Consider the following 17,854-nt stretch of genomic DNA (forward strand, 5'->3'; position numbering starts at 1 on the left):
TGTTTGGTTTCTGTCAATTGATATATATATCCAACATCTTGTATATATATACCAGTAATTAGAGTGTTTTATCGTTATGGGGTCTTCATTTCTATAATGTTTTTAGCCATTATTCTCTATTATGTAAACCCCATTCAGGCCCCAAAGTTCATAATTCTTTGTTATATGCTGCATGAGTTATTAATAGATAAAATATAAATTATTAAGTTTTAACTACAACAAAAAAATTGATATTTAATTGACTTATTATCAAAACATACAAAGCTAAATCTTGATAACAGATCTTTTACAACATTTGGGAATTTAAGGAAGCAGGTGGCTAACAAAACTCACCACATGATCATTTTTTTTTCACATTAAGATTTTGATGCTAAACATTTTGTTCATATCTGATAACTTATGATTTGGTATTGATGTTGATTTTGACTAAAAAATAAAATGATTTAATTTAAACCGCCATTTTCTACTTCTTTTTGGTTTGATTAATGCATGCCATCTCATTGTATCCACATCTCTACATTAATTTATTTTTATATATCTATATATAGAAATAAGGAGATGTGGTATGACCTATCGACCAAGGACCTAAGGACATAAGTATGTTAACAACATCAGGTAACTGTATAGTCTTCAACCTTGTTTTAGTCCTCAATATGTATGAAATATTTTCAACAACAAATTGAGGAATTTTCTAGTCTCAAAGAAAAAATATTCTACCATCACTTAGATAATTTCAGGTCAGTAAAACAATTTTGCTTAATATAATCCTTTATATAACATTGTTATGGTACAAATCTTAAATTATCTTAAATTTAATACCCTGTTTCAAAGCCCTGATAATCCTGATGAGCCCCAGCTATTTAACACCCTGTTACAGAGCCCCCCATCAACACTGCCCAATAATCCAGTAGGACAGTTGCTGAACACCCCATTAACAACTGCCTGATACTCCAGTAGCCCCTTGCTGAGCCTCCCCACCCCCTTTAACACTGTCTAATAACCCAGGTACCCCCTTGCTGAGCCCCTACAGTACTAACTGATGTCTTTTTCCTAATTTCTGATTGATATCCCATGTATCAGTGATAAAACTTGTGAAGAATGTAGCAGGAAATACACACATTCTGTTTAGATAACAGTTACTATGGTAACCACTACTGCTTTTTTCATGACCTTAAGTCTATTCCTAGTCAGGTTGGTATGCACGTAGGCACTATAAGTTTGGATATTATCATGACATTTTTTTATTTATATAACTCAAATCTATAACAGGTATCAAGTACCTATCCCACTTGATAAAAGTTTCTTCAAGTATTCAACTTTCAAAATTTTTAAAATAAACTGAATGAACCCAGAATAGTATAAAACACTGTAAATTCATACATTAAAGTGTGCAATTATTAGTGCTAATTAATGATTAACTGGTAAAAATGTGAAATCTAATTAAAGTGATTGCAAAAGGTTTGTAAAGGAAAATCTCTGCTGAAATTATGAATGCAAGTATTTTTAATGTAGTACCTTTTGAAACAACTGCTTTACTTTGATGAATTTTGCTAGAGACGAAGCATTTGAAATCATTAGTTGGGACATTTTAGGATTGTGGTCAAATCTGTTGTGCATTTGTACGAAAAAAATCAAACTTTTTCTATGTTGGGTAATTGATTTATCATCAGTTAATTTTCTGCCATTCAATGAAATTACATAATTTTCAAGATCTACAGTTTGAAGCCAAAAGGAACCAATGCCAAAAATTGTACCTATTTATATAATTGTGTTTATAAAATACTGTCAATTGTATTTATAAATATTTAGTGTTCTAGTGTTCTATTTTCTTTGTTCTTATATTCTTTAAATGGAATGTTTTTCCCCTTTTACAGCCACAAATTCCACTTTCCTGTAGAGACATGTAAGGTGGCAGGTACCAGTTTTGGTGTACCAGAACATGTGTCCCACACAGAAATTTTGTTATAGTTAAGCAATGAGGTATATAATTGCATCATGTGGACTGAAAAAATAAATGAATGTAAATTCTAGGCTATTATACTACACAAGTAAGTAGTTGCATACACAGGTTGGGGATGTCCTTCACATATGGGTCCAATCAGAAGCCAAATTGTGGTCTCCTCACTTGATGGCATCCAATCAAAGTGGGGAAAAAATTCAGTTTTATGTTAACAAAAATGTCTTGAGATTTTGATGGTAACTGTAAGGATAGGTGCGGACAAGGCTCTAATTCATTGAATATCATTTATCTCTTGAATTTTGCCTAAAATTCTTGTCTGCTATTAGCAGGAATCTGTAGGTGAGGATTAGATTTGTATCAGAGCATCACATTTTTTGCCTTATTTGCAATGCATTTATAAATTTTATAATCTGCATGCTGGACAGACACCCAAATTTAAAAGTTTTCTATATATTCACATAAGCAGGCACACATCTTCGTTACTTGAAACCATACATTTTATTTGTATATAAGCTTGAATGATTTTTCAAGAAAATTAAATCATAAATCAATGAAATTCTAAAGATTTATTGTAAAATAACTGGTTTCTGCCACCTAAGTGGTTATCCTCCCAGAGAGCTGTGGTGAAAACAAACTAGACAACCTTACAGTGAATCATTGTTAATTGAACCAGTAATTGAACATCCTTTACAAACCACAAACTTCTACATTCTATCCTCATTACTAAGGCTTAGAAAATATAAATTTACTAAATCTAAAATCAGCTTTTGAAGTTCTAATGTTACTTTGAAATGCATTTAATAAATGTACATTTTTACCAGTTTTGAACCATCATACTTATTATCTGCATTAAAGGAGAGAAAAATAAATGGTGAATGTGTCCATGGGACACAGATGATGCCCCCGCTTGCATATAATGTTATAAAGGGACATAACTCAAGAACTGTAAAAGTGACGCTACCCAAATTTGTACTTAATCTGAGTTTTGTGGTAATAAGTATATATTGTGTATATGTTTCATAACATTTAGTTGAGGCAAACTTAAGATAGAGAACGGAAACGAAAAATCCAGCAATTTTTCCATTTGTAAAGGGGCATGACTCTAGAACGGTAAAAGTGACGCCACCAAAATTTGAACTTGATCTGTATTTTGTGGTAATAAGCATTGTGTATAAGTTTCATTACATTTGGTTGAGGCTTACTTAAGTTAGAGAACGAAATTCAGCAATTTTTCCATTTGTAAATGGGCATAACTCTAGAATGGTTACAGTGACACCACCAAAATTCAAACTTGATCTGTGTTTTGTGGTAATAAGCATTGTGTATAAATTTCATAACATTTGGTTGAGGCAAACTAAAGTTAGAGAACGGAAACGTAAAATTCAGAATTTTTCCATTTGTAAAGGGGCATAACTCTAAAACGGTTAAAGTGACGCCACCAAAATTCAAACTTGATCTGTATTTTGTGGTAATAAGCATTTTGTATAAGTTTCATAATATTTGGTTGAGGAAAACTAAAGTTAGAGAACGAAAACCAACTTTGGGACGTACGTACGGAAGGACGGACAAGGGTAAAACTTAATGCCCACTCCACTATGGTGGAGCATAAAAAGTGGCAGCCATAATTTGAGACAATGTAATCATGGTTATGAGAATAAGAATAAGAAAATAAAACACTTTTATTCTGGCCTTATCATCATTTAACAAATCAATTTCATGCATGTAAACTAATATCAAATATTACTATTTAATATTTCTAAAAAAACAATCAATGAACTAATAACTGAGCCTATGAAGGGTTAGGATGCTGTATAATGATATGTACAAGTCTGTAATTAACATGAAGGGTGTATAATGATATGTACAAGTCTGTAACTAACATGAAGGGTTAGGATGCTGTATAATGATATGTACAAGTCTGTCATTAACATGAAGGGTTAGGATGCTGTATAATGATATGTACAAGTCTGTCATTAACATGAAGGGTTAGGATGCTGTATAATGATATGTACAAGTCTGTCACTAACATGAAGGGTTAGGATGCTGTATAATGATATGTACAAGTCTGTCATTAACACGAAGGGTTAGGATGCTGTATAATGATATGTACAAGTCTGTCATTAACACGAAGGGTTAGGATGCTGTATAATGATATGTACAAGTCTGTCATTAACACGAAGGGTTAGGATGCTGTATAATGATATGTACAAGTCTGTCATTAACACGAAGGGTTAGGATGCTGTATAATGATATGTACAAGTCTGTCATTAACACGAAGGGTTAGGATGCTGTATAATGATATGTACAAGTCTGTCATTAACATGAAGGGTTAGGATGCTGTATAATGATATGTACAAGTCTGTCACTAACATGAAGGGTTAGGATGCTGTATAATGATATGTACAAGTCTGTCACTAACATGAAGGGTTAGGATGCTGTATAATGATATGTACAAGTCTGTCACTAACATGAAGGGTTAGGATGCTGTATAATGATATGTACAAGTCTGTCACTAACATGAAGGGTTAGGATGCTGTATAATGATATGTACAAGTCTGTCACTAACATGAAGGGTTAGGATGCTGTATAACGATATGTACAAGTCTGTCACTAACATGAAGGGTTAGGATGCTGTGTAACGATATGTACAAGTCTGTCATTAACATGAAGGGTTAGGATGCTGTATAACGATATGTACAAGTCTGTCATTAACATGAAGGGTTAGGATGCTGTATAACGATATGTACAAGTCTGTCATTAACATGAAGGGTTAGGATGCTGTATAACGATATGTACAAGTCTGTCACTAACATGAAGGGTTAGGATGCTGTATAATGATATGTACAAGTCTGTCATTAACATGAAGGGTTAGGATGCTGTATAATGATATGTACAAGTCTGTCATTAACATGAAGGGTTAGGATGCTGTATAATGATATGTACAAGTCTGTCATTAACATGAAGGGTTAGGATGCTGTATAATGATATGTACAAGTCTGTCATTAACATGAAGGGTTAGGATGCTGTATAATGATATGTACAAGTCTGTCATTAACATGAAGGGTTAGGATGCTGTATAATGATATGTACAAGTCTGTCATTAACATGAAGGGTTAGGATGCTGTATAATGATATGTACAAGTCTGTCATTAACATGAAGGGTTAGGATGCTGTATAATGATATGTACAAGTCTGTCATTAACATGAAGGGTTAGGATGCTGTATAACGATATGTACAAGTCTGTCATTAACATGAAGGGTTAGGATGCTGTATAACGATATGTACAAGTCTGTCATTAACATGAAGGGTTAGGATGCTGTATAACGATATGTACAAGTCTGTCATTAACATGAAGGGTTAGGATGTTGTATAATGATATGTACAAGTCTGTCATTAACATGAAGGGTTAGGATGCTGTATAACGATATGTACAAGTCTGAAGTCTGTCATTAACATGAAGGGTTAGGATGCTGTATAACGATATGTACAAGTCTGTCATTAACATGAAGGGTTAGGATGCAGTATAATGATATGTACAAGTCTGTCATTAACATGAAGGGTTAGGATGCTGTATAATGATATGTACAAGTCTGTCATTAACATGAAGGGTTAGGATGCTGTATAACGATATGTACAAGTCTGTCACTAACATGAAGGGTTAGGATGCTGTATAATGATATGTACAAGTCTGTCATTAACATGAAGGGTTAGGATGCTGTATAATGATATGTACAAGTCTGTCATTAACATGAAGGGTTAGGATGCTGTATAATGATATGTACAAGTCTGTAACTAACATGAAGGGTTAGGATGCTGTATAATGATATGTACAAGTCTGTCATTAACACGAAGGGTTAGGATGCTGTATAATGATATGTACAAGTCTGTCATTAACACGAAGGGTTAGGATGCTGTATAATGATATGTACAAGTCTGTCATTAACACGAAGGGTTAGGATGCTGTATAATGATATGTACAAGTCTGTCATTAACACGAAGGGTTAGGATGCTGTATAATGATATGTACAAGTCTGTCATTAACACGAAGGGTTAGGATGCTGTATAATGATATGTACAAGTCTGTCATTAACACGAAGGGTTAGGATGCTGTATAATGATATGTACAAGTCTGTCATTAACACGAAGGGTTAGGATGCTGTATAATGATATGTACAAGTCTGTCATTAACACGAAGGGTTAGGATGCTGTATAATGATATGTACAAGTCTGTCATTAACACGAAGGGTTAGGATGCTCTGTATAATGATATGTACAAGTCTGTCATTAACACGAAGGGTTAGGATGCTCTGTATAATGATATGTACAAGTCTGTCATTAACACGAAGGGTTAGGATGCTCTGTATAATGATATGTACAAGTCTGTCATTAACATGAAGGGTTAGGATGCTCTGTATAATGATATGTACAAGTCTGTCATTAACATGAAGGGTTAGGATGCTGTATAATGATATGTACAAGTCTGTCATTAACATGAAGGGTTAGGATGCTGTATAATGATATGTACAAGTCTGTCATTAACATGAAGGGTTAGGATGCTGTATAATGATATGTACAAGTCTGTCATTAACACGAAGGGTTAGGATGCTGTATAATGATATGTACAAGTCTGTCATTAACACGAAGGGTTAGGATGCTGTATAATGATATGTACAAGTCTGTCATTAACACGAAAGGTTAGGATGCTGTATAATGATATGTACAAGTCTGTCATTAACACGAAGGGTTAGGATGCTGTATAATGATATGTACAAGTCTGTCATTAACACGAAGGGTTAGGATGCTGTATAATGATATGTACAAGTCTGTCATTAACACGAAGGGTTAGGATGTTGTATAATGATATGTACAAGTCTGTAATTAACATCCTAGAATGTAAAGTAAGACATCTGCCAAAGTCTGGTGGATAATAATTACCTCCATATGTCAGTGTATGTACAGATATAATCGTCTGATCTGTAACAATAAGTCAGGAAGTTCTGCCAATAGCAAGAAGCAGATATTTTTGTACTTTTCAAGATCAGAATAAATAGATTTCAAATATTGAGTGTTTGGGTCAAAAAGTATAACAGATGGCAATTTTTTTTTTAAATTTCGGTTTACAACCTTTCATAAGTTTTACGTTTCAATATTTTAGCATCTTTAGACACGCCAATTCAGAATTTATCCTATCATTGTAAGCCTAGGTTGGAGAATTTCTTGTTTATTAAGTAAGTCCAAATGAGGAGGCCTGCTGATTACTTGACTCATAAGACCTCTACAGGTAAATTCACATACTTGTAGATAAGCCCAATGAGTCTTTTAGATGCCAATATTATGAGCTTCAAAATTATCAGTGTTCAAAAATCACAACTTGTGTTTAATGAGTGAACACACAGTATTTCAAAATAACACATTGTGTTCTAATCAGGGAATAAATGTGTATACCAAAAAATTGCTTTAAACAGGTTTAAGAATGAAATTATTAGCCAAATATGCAAAGCTTTATGCTAATACATGTGTAATGACTACATCTAATGTACAATGTGTACATATATGTGTAATGACTACAACTTATGTACAATGTGTACATATATGTGTAATGACTACAACTTATGTACAGTGTGATGATGCCACTGATGACAAACATTAGACTAATTTGTTGTACAGTTGCTGTTACAATGTTTGTAATGATCTGTGCAAAATATTGGCTCTGTTTTCTATGTTATTGTGCCTAAAACACACCCTGAAGAAAACTTGTGATGATAAATCCAGACAGTAGTCTTCTATTTATACACTCAAGTAGAAATATTTACCAGATAATTAAACCCAACATCAAATTATGTTTTTGTTCTATTTTTAGCTTCCATTATATACAGTTTTAGAATCAATCATTTGCCTACTCTCTAGTGGAATTTTTCGTAAATTATAGAAAACAAAATAATACTTATTATTATACAATTTATGAATGAAATATCGATTGTATTTAATGACAGGACTGTTATTTACTTATGAATAATTAGAGGTATTGAATTCACAAGGTGGTATTGAATTTCAATAACTGTCATTAAACAGATAATGAAATTAAAATCAAACAACAGTATATTGCTTTATCATTTCATTGAATAACCAGCCTACACAATTTTGTAGATGAAAACTTGGTTCAACTTTTATCAGGTAATCTAATATTGCAGGTAACAATAAAAACTATTAAGTTAAAAAAAGCTTAAGATTCCTAGCTAGCCCACACCAAAAGATACCATTATTTCTTGCTTATTTAATGCTCATATTCTTTTGAACTACTTGTTAATCATACAACACATTGTTACCATCAATCAAGATGAGCATAGAAAATTTAGACTAAAAATTCCAGGAGTATTCTCAATTGTTTTATTTGTCCAATTCTCAAAGAGTAGACATCAATTACAATCCAACTCGTAAGATTAAAAAATTCAACTTTTCTTCAAAACAAAAAAAATGCTCAAAAGACTTTCCACTTAAAAAACTAAAAAGTCTTTACTTAATGTAAATCAATGTAGCCTAGGGAACAAGCATACTTTAGTCTTTAATGTGGATTCATTATTATCTGTGGGATACTTTTTTTTTTTTTTTTTTTTGTATAGGTAAATCAAGAATTTAAATGTTCAGTGAAGTAAAAATTTTCTAAAGGCTAGTTAGTATGCAGAATTTAGCAAAACCATGAAATTACAATTTCCCATAAATCGACAAAAATTGGTATCCACGAAAATAACCCAATCCACAGTAACTTTGTTATGTCACTTCTAAGACAAGATTAACACACCCCCCTTTTTAGGAACATGGGTTTTAGAAAGATCTCTAAGACTATCATACAACATAAACAGAGAAAGCCAAAGATAACAGCTTACATCCAACAGATTACAATGCAGACACCTAGCTGGATTATCAAATAAATATTTACAAAAGTCTTATCTTCACATTCCATCAGATTCGACATTTCATTCATCTTCTACAAACACTAAAACAGGTGTTTATTATCACAGAATTATGTTGATTAAAATAATTCTCATCACTAACAAATCATTCTTAGCCTGTACAAAGAATGAGCAGTTTGACATGGTTAGTCTTAATAATGAAATGTAGGGCAAAAACTATGGCTGCCTACAAATATATCTGTCCATTATAGTTTTGTTGACCCAGAACTGTCCAAAGTGAAATTTGAAATGAAATTCAGACAAAGAATTTAACCTAGATGAGACTCAGAGGGAATATAATATATTCAGTATGTGTAACACCCGTGTGGAATCTCACAGAACACTAGTACTTCAACAATTACCCTGAAACAAATCCCTTCTTTAAGAGTAGTCTCCCTTCCATCTATGATCTTGTTCAAATGAAAGAATATGTAGTTAAAAAATATTGTCACAATATTTCATTTTTAGGAAATTTTCATTTAAGATAATACTAATAGATTGAATTTGTTCTATAGCGTTTTTATTATTCCAAATATAGATTATCCTTCTAAAACAGCTGCTAGCCCTTTAGTCAAGCTGATGAAAAATTACAGACATTAAGAGCCAGTCCTTAATTATTTGTATTGCCATACTCTAACTTATCAACTCTTACTAAATGTAGGCACACAATTATTTTGCAATGTTCTCCTTATATAATTACAGTACTCTTTTAATACTTCCTGTTAAGTGAATGTTTTTTTTGTTTCTTAGTTGCATTTTGCACCTCCATTTGCAGAATGTTTAAAAAGGATTAGAAAATAGTGGAATTAAGTTCATTGATGAGAATTTTCCATTTGAAATGGAAATCTCATAGAAATTATTAAATTTTGTCAAAAAATTTGCATCTTCAAATTTTCAGGGGTCACAGTGGTCTAAAATAGACCCATGGCCAATTTTTTTTTATCATAGAACTATAGTCTAAAACAAATTTCCCTTCGAGGAAAAGTAGATGCATGCAAGGTCTGTTTAAAAATTAATCAGTCTATGATTCACGTATACATCAGTCTAGGCTATGGCAGTCTATTTTTAATTGGTGGACCCTTGGCAGAAAAACTGAAAACCTAGTCAATTAAGATCGGAGTTGAATGCACCTGCAACTGTGGGATTGGAACTGACAACCTGAGTGTTGACAAGTGATACAGTAGTTGTATAACTTAGAACACTTGGCTAACAAGACCCCCTCACTGCAGGGAGAACACTATTTTGAATATCTTTGACAAACTTTGTGACACTGTACCCGGTAGTTACTATGAATATCAAGTCTTACCTGTGCACATCTTTGACTTCCACACATTTTCCGAATGTTCCTTCTCCTAACGTGGATACCACTTCATCTGAAAAAGTTAACACAGCAGATAAAATCTGATCTAAATGGCAATACATGCCATCTCCCCCCAACCCAAACTGGAATTTACAACTGCAGTCTCTCCTGTTTCCTGTTTTACATGTGGTCTTGATGACACAAGTTGTTTTATGTATGTGTGTAAATTGTGGAGTCGTAACTGTACTACCTTTTCCCTTTTCCGTTGCCCTATCCCATCCCATATTACACAAACTGTAATTCTCATTAAACCCCTTAGTGCAGCATTTTCATGAAAATTTCAACCTCCTGAATGTATCGTTGTACAATGTAAATTACAATACATAAGGGCAGGTAACTCATTTACCTCCAATTTCGGGAGATAATGAATAAACATAATATGCAAAATCCTTCCACATACATATATCTCCCCAAATTTCTTTCTGATTAATAAATAAATGCTAGTATTGTAAAAAAAAAAAGAGATAAAAACAAACACAAGCACAGCTTTGGTTCAAAACTGTGCTACAAATAAAGAAAGCAGTAAAATCAGGGGACATAATTCTGTCAAAATCAGGGGACATAATTCTGTCAAAATCAATGGGAGAATAATTCTGTAAAACAGAAGGTTACATTAATGGTCCAAAGAGCAGGCACAAAAACATGAAATATAATTCTAGGCTAAACATTACGAAAATGGAAGTACATCTAGCTTGTAGCAAGTCTCCCGCTTGATATATCAGGTGACCATCGTCGTCGTCTGCAATGCATGTTCCCTGTTCACTGGTATCTTTCTGGTCTTGCTGTAAGTACACAATCCCAATCAACAATCCACCATGTCCGCCACACACACAATCACCATGGCAACCAAAGGTCAAGGTTCATCATTTTCATGTTTCGTTACAGCCCACAATTATTTATGTGATTCAGGTTGGACCAGCAGAGATAAAATTTTGGAAGGAGACAACCAAGTAAAGATTTTGTCACAAAAAACAACAATTTTCCAATCTATACACATTATTATCATTAATTAATCAATTTACTTTATTTAATATTTTTTTATTTCTTTGCTTGCTTTTTTAAATGTGAAAAGACATCAAAGACCAAGTTTCAGCCTAAAGACACTTTTTACTTTTCAAAACATTGTAATTAGGCCTACTGCATACTTTTTTTTTCTTTTTGGGGTTAATACATTATTTTTTTTAAAAGTTGTCACTTTTTTTAACTAAATGAAGTGAAAAGTTTGGGAAAACTGATTCTATTTTTAACGTTGCACTAAGAAGAAGGACAAGGAAGTCATAAAATGTATATGCAGATCTCTGTTATTTTCTTATTTTTTATTTCCATAAAATCTACTCCACAAGGAATAACTTTATTGCTTCTTCCTGGTGAGATATTTCTTATTTTTTTTTATAGATTTAAACAAATATCTAAAAGGAGATATCCCTAAGCAAAGGAACCAAGAAACAGGAAAAGCATGATGATAAATCTTAGGCAATTTGTATTGATTTATTAATGAAGGATACCCATGAAGATAGATAACCAATCAACTTATAATGGACTCAAACAGTCATTCTAAAATCAACCATTGGGAAAGGCATAGAAAATACATCTATTAAAAGTTACCAGTGGGAACAGCCAAATTAATTAATCTGATTAGGGCTTCCATAATTAACTGGAATTCTTTGTGTGGAACTCTTAACACACATACTTTTTAGTTGATTTTAATGGTTAATTTTTCAAAAAATTGACAAATTGAATAAAGCATAGCATAACAGATGTATTCATAGTCGGGTGTACATAAAACAATACAACATAAGCTCTGTAGAGCACCTTTCTTTTCTTTTTCTTTAGGAATGTTTAAATCTGTAGCTGGCCTCTGATGTCTTCTCATGTATAGCAAGCTTTTACCAACGCGAGATGTGTGAACACGACATTTTCTTTTCTACATGTCAAATGATTAATTGATCTATCTTATTCATCTTTACTCTTTTATCACTGAAGATATAAAACATCTTTATTTTAACATTCAATGTAAAGGCTGAATAATTGATGAACAATTACCTAAATTTGAAAAATACATATTACTACACAGGCAAACAATTCTTCCTTGCCCAGAAGTTGTTTTTTTAACTTCAGTAATCAGAATTACAACACAAAGTCAACTTTATCAGAAACTTAACTACCTAATGAAATAAATTAAGATGAAAGTAGGCATCAGGAAATAGGGGTCAGTGACCAAACAGCTGATTTTGACCTATATCATTCTAATCATGTAGGAATTCAATTCTGGTTCCCATACAACTGATTTTGTTAACCAAAAAAACCTTAAGTACACTCAGTACACTTAACCTGGCCATCCCCTCAATGACATGTAAACAATACATTGTATGTATATGTCATGTTTTGTAACTAACAAATCTATTTAATTAGGTCACAGAAATCATATTGTTGAAAATTTTAGAATCATATATACAGGAAATTCTTTCTGACATCAGGTGGGTGGGCCTAATTGAAAAAAATATATTCCAAAGGAAGACTGGACACTTTTAAAAAAAGTAACTATGGCTGATGAAAATGCTGATGTGCTTACATGGCTTTAAATCATCAAAATAAATCAATCAATCAATCAATTAAAGTATATATCTAATAGTAATCAATTTCACTAAAGGATCTGTTTAATTGTTCAATTCCCCATTTTTATAAATTTGAAAAAAAAAGAAAAATAACATGTAAATGGAAAACATGATAAACTGAACAACTGTTTGTAGTTTTCAAGAGTCCAGATCGAGTTTAACATTTACTTTAAAACCAAAAAGAAAAACGTCACAGACACTCCAGAGTAGTTTCTAGTAAATTTTGAATTCAAGAATTTTGGTGACTTCTGATCAAGTTCTATTTAAAACAATACATATTTTGTAACATGTAAGAATTTTGTGGTGTTGAATGACATCGTATAAATGTTAAAAGTATACATGTACTTCATTTATAATTTAGTACAAAACAGAATAAATTACTAACAAGATTTCATAAAGTTTGTAAAAACTGTAAAAATCCATCTTATAATAAAATTTTATCAAAATCAAAGCAAACTTTGAAGTTAATCCTCTTTATCCTAGGAGATTATATGATTTAATACATCTGGGAAAAATTAGGTCAAATCAACTACTGTCTGCACCCAAACAATCATAAAAACTTATCTCAAAGAAGCTCTGGAAGTACTACTGCACCTGGTAATCTTAAAACATTCATCTGACTGGAATTTTATCATACTTTTTAAGTCCATAAAAAATATTCAAAGCTATAAAAAAAAAGTATATCCAAAAACACACAGGTTTAATGCTGTAAGTAAATGCCACTTAAAATGAAAGCTGTTTGGTCACTGATTTTTTTGTTATAAGAAATAATCCTTCATTTTCAATCCTAAAATTCCATAAAGATCTTTCTGATATGATGAATATATTCCAAAACAAAACACTCAGTAATTTAGAGACAAAAGCTTGAACAATTTAATCCAAACTGAATTTCAAATACTTATCTTTAATACTAAGATACTTATTAGTAGAAATAATCCAGAAGTCAAACTTAAAATTCCCAGCCAAAAAAAATCACAGAATTTCACTTGAATTTTCTCCCTAAAACTTAATAAAAGTTGACAAAAAACTCACAAGGAATCGACTACGATATGAACTTTGGTAAGACGTTTGTCCTGTGTCATATTTGTAACTATTGTAAGTGCCGGACGGATTATAGTGTGTGGCAGGCATTGTCCCCCATTCTTTGTTGCTGTATATCCCATCAACTCTCATTCTCTACTGAACAAATCTTCTCTAGACACTTCCCTCAAAACAAACCAAAAGAGCCAAGGAGTTCAGAATGTCTGAGGAGCAATCAGCATCCAGAATGTTTAGTGTGCAGTATCACTTTACCAAGTCTGACAAACTTCTGAAGCACAACACACGTAAAATATGCTGCTGTGAATGTGTGTAATAAATGTGGGGCCTCCCACAGGATATTGCCACTCCATCAATCATCAATGACTCTACAACTCTATTGTGAAATTTATCAATTAACGAGGCACTCTAGGGAAATGTACAAATATGATTATAAGAGTCAATATTCAATTACATCAATTTTATGTAATAACATTTAACCATTTGTTCATATTCCGTTGACCTTTCAACATCATAAAAGTTTAACTGTCAAACACTCAACTATATCAATTTTGTAAATGTTAAAACATATCTGCACTTTTCATGATGAAAATCAGTTTAGAATTTCTAATTCCAGTCAGATTTCATCTATTTCTTGGAATCTTTGTGAAGTTCCACAAAAAACCCTTTCAGACAATAAAACCATTCTAAATTCTATCTATTTAGTTATAAATGTCTCTTAATCTTCTTTCACTACGCCTACAATCCTTTCAATCTCTACCCCCTAGGGTCCAAGATACTGTAATTAATTAACTGACCAATCATTAATTACAACCAGATGTTCTTTTCCTCATATTTATCCTGATCAATATGTTTATTTTATCTCTCAACAACATGTAAATCCTTTATCTCCAGTTTATAGTCAGGAATCACTGGAGCATGACTCTTTTTATAGTTTGTCTTTTTGATTTTTTTCTTATCCTGTGGTTTGTTACATTTTTTTTTAATCATCAATTATATTATTTTTATCCAATTTTCACTATATTCACTATATTTGTATACTATGTCACTTGCTTTGCTCAATCATTCATGAAATCTTTTTCATTACCACAAAATCTCTGACCGTGGAATAAACATTATTTTACTTTTGAAAGTAAGTCCAATTTTCATTTCATCCAAAAGTCTGTCCAAAATCAATTATGAATTATTTTAACACACATTTATAATTAAACCATTCTTGGAAAGTTTAAAATATCTTAAACACAATTTTAATATTTTCAGTTTCTCCCACTTAAAGTATCAGCAACTCAACGTTTTTACTGTTACTAACTTATCATATTTTTGAAATTTCATAATTGTATGTGATTTAAAAATAAATCCTCCTCGGTTAGAGAGAAATTGGCAACACTCTATGCTTTCTGCGTCTCCATTCTAATTGAATTAATATTATTTGCCTCTGTCACAGTATCACAATAATAAAATGTACAGGTACCTTTATTGAAACATTCAAACCAATGCAGGACTCAATCAATCCTATGTTGTGGTTATTTTTAATTCCATGTTTTCCCCATACAAATCTAGAAATTTAACATTGCAAAACTGCATTCGGATCTATAATCAATTCCTACTAGATGTTTCTCACTCCTTTACTACTTAATATCTGCATTCGGACATCTAAATCCTACACTATAGTACACCGAACACAAAGACAAAACACCACAACATTAAACGTGACAACACGTCTGACTCAAAGAAATGATGATTTCTGCTGCACATTCATCCCATATTAATCGACAAGAACAAAGGACCTTAAAACTTAATCAGAATGTTTTCTCGGAGCAGATCAATATTTGAAGAAATTACCCAATATGCAAAGCAAGCAAGCGGCAAGAATCATCTCTAAATAATCAATGTCATTGCAGTTTTAACATTGGGTAATTAGGCCTAAGTCTTTTTCAGAAGTTTGTCTGCAATTTCCTTAATCCATAATGTACAAAGATTGTAAATTTGAAAAGCATCTAAACGTTGTAGACCACTGAGGCTTGAATGTTGAACAAAGAAAATGGTTATTTTGAAAAGTCAAGGGCTCTGATTCACTTATTGATTAGAAAGCTTTGAAAGAATTGTTTGTCATTGTAATCAAATCTTCATTCAATAAATGAATTACAGATATCAAACAGTATTATATCAAACAAAAGAATGAACTAACTATTCAACCTTTCATCAACTCTAAACTCAAAAATCCTTTTTTTTAAAGCAGTTTTTAACTCTCCTGTCCGAGCTTCAATTCATTTCCAAATAATATGTCTACTCAAATTATATCTATTTTTCAAAGAATTGGTGCTTACAAAAAATGAGAGAAAATCAATTTATGATCAAGATAGGTACGAAGCTAGCTCAGTCACTTCAGTGACATACCATAAGAATAATTCAAAATATTCATGAATTCAAATTTCATGGATTATAGAATTATAATTAGTATGTAAGTTTTTTTAATTAGAGGTTTTACTAATTCAATGAATTAAAAGTCCTTTCATTGAATTTAGATATAATATGTCAAAATATAGAATTGGCTTGCACTGTACATGGATATATATAATATTTCAAATGGATGAAATGAATTCTCTTTATATGCTAATTATAGTATTAAAACAATGTATGTTCACACATCTCGGCTGTAGTAATATTCAGTAATATTTTTACATGACATTTTGTAATTATGTTAAATAATGTTGTTTTTGAATGGCCCATAATGTCATCAATCGTGTAATTGTCCAGAAATTGTTTTTCGACTTGGTAAAAATTTGATAATGACAACAATTTCTGAAGAATTTATTGGAGGAGAATGAATGACATTATCAGACCATCAAAAACATATTTACATTCATATACTGTAACAAATAATTAAAGCATACTTTATACCAGAGATCAACTTATAGAACCACATTAAGATTAAACTTAATGTTTTTTTCTTAAATTGTCTCCCTTGCATATATTAATTCATTGCCCTTTTTTCAACAGGGAACCCCAAGAAAAATATATCAGATGGCTACAACATAACTCATGTTTGTTTTTTGGTAAATCATTTGAATACGTTTATTTACATATTTACCCTGTATTTTCTTACAACGCTTCCTTTTGAGTTCCTTCCCTTTAATTCTAAAATTCCCCTTTGGAAGCCTCAATTGTCCTTTATATTTCTGTTTTAACCACTTGATACAAGGTTCTTAAGCATTTGTAATTATGTCAATTGGATATTTCCCCTATATAATGGCTCTGGTTGATTTTTCCTGCCTTTAACATACATTTCTAACTCACCTGTTCCTGGCAATGCTGGGAAAAAATGAAAACATAGGACCAGAAATAAAATATCATTGGTTTGCCATTGTCCTAAAGACCCAAAAAATTCAAATGAACTTTAGATTATTTATCATTATGATAATAAAAGGTTTTTTTCTGAAAATTTCTATATATATACATGTATATATATATATATATATATATAAAATTTATTAAAATTTCGAATTGTTCAAAAAAATATATATAGATAAATAATTCATATTAATTTTTCAGGGTCAATCGGGACGTGTAGCCTACATAAATATTTTATCTCTGGCCTGGTTTATACTCTTATTGGGGACCACGATTCAAATTTTTAAAATTTATCAAGGTCCAAAATCTTCACATGAATGGACATTTTTAAAAATTTTTGCATGAAAATTTTCAATTCTGGAAACAGTCAGTTCTGTTGAGTTCCTTATCTATTTAATTTTTGTGTTTCAAAATGACTACATTGAATGTTACCCTAAAAAATGTAACATAACTGTTTCCATATCTACATTTTATAAAACTAACATTACAAATTCCATTCTTAAGTGTAGATTTTGAACTTCTGATAGAAAAGCAATTCTGAAAAGGCCAAAATTGGACTTGATTATCTCGAGAACAAAA

The 17,854-nt window shown here is 31.6% G+C and overlaps 1 protein-coding gene across 2 annotated transcripts in view; it reads right to left on the bottom strand.

The window, feature by feature from the left end:
* Nucleotides 1–17,854, bottom strand: part of LOC127731937 (cyclin-dependent kinase 12-like) — a 69,744-nt gene that overhangs the window by 33,899 nt on the left and 17,991 nt on the right. The window contains exons 1-3 of one of the 2 annotated variants that reach the window (XM_052240815.1): nucleotides 13,919–17,854; nucleotides 10,957–11,053; nucleotides 10,218–10,284 (exon numbers count right to left, since the gene is read on the bottom strand). In XM_052240815.1, coding sequence (XP_052096775.1) covers nucleotides 10,218–10,284; nucleotides 10,957–11,053; nucleotides 13,919–14,059 — 305 coding nt within the window. In that variant the 5' untranslated portion in view covers nucleotides 14,060–17,854. The remainder of the gene's footprint in view (nucleotides 1–10,217; nucleotides 10,285–10,956; nucleotides 11,054–13,918) is intronic. The other variant, XM_052240814.1, reaches the window with a different exon arrangement.

This window comes from Mytilus californianus, unplaced genomic scaffold, assembly GCF_021869535.1.
Source record: "Mytilus californianus isolate M0D057914Y unplaced genomic scaffold, xbMytCali1.0.p SCAF_21, whole genome shotgun sequence".
In the NCBI taxonomy this organism is placed as follows: domain Eukaryota; kingdom Metazoa; phylum Mollusca; class Bivalvia; order Mytilida; family Mytilidae; genus Mytilus; species Mytilus californianus.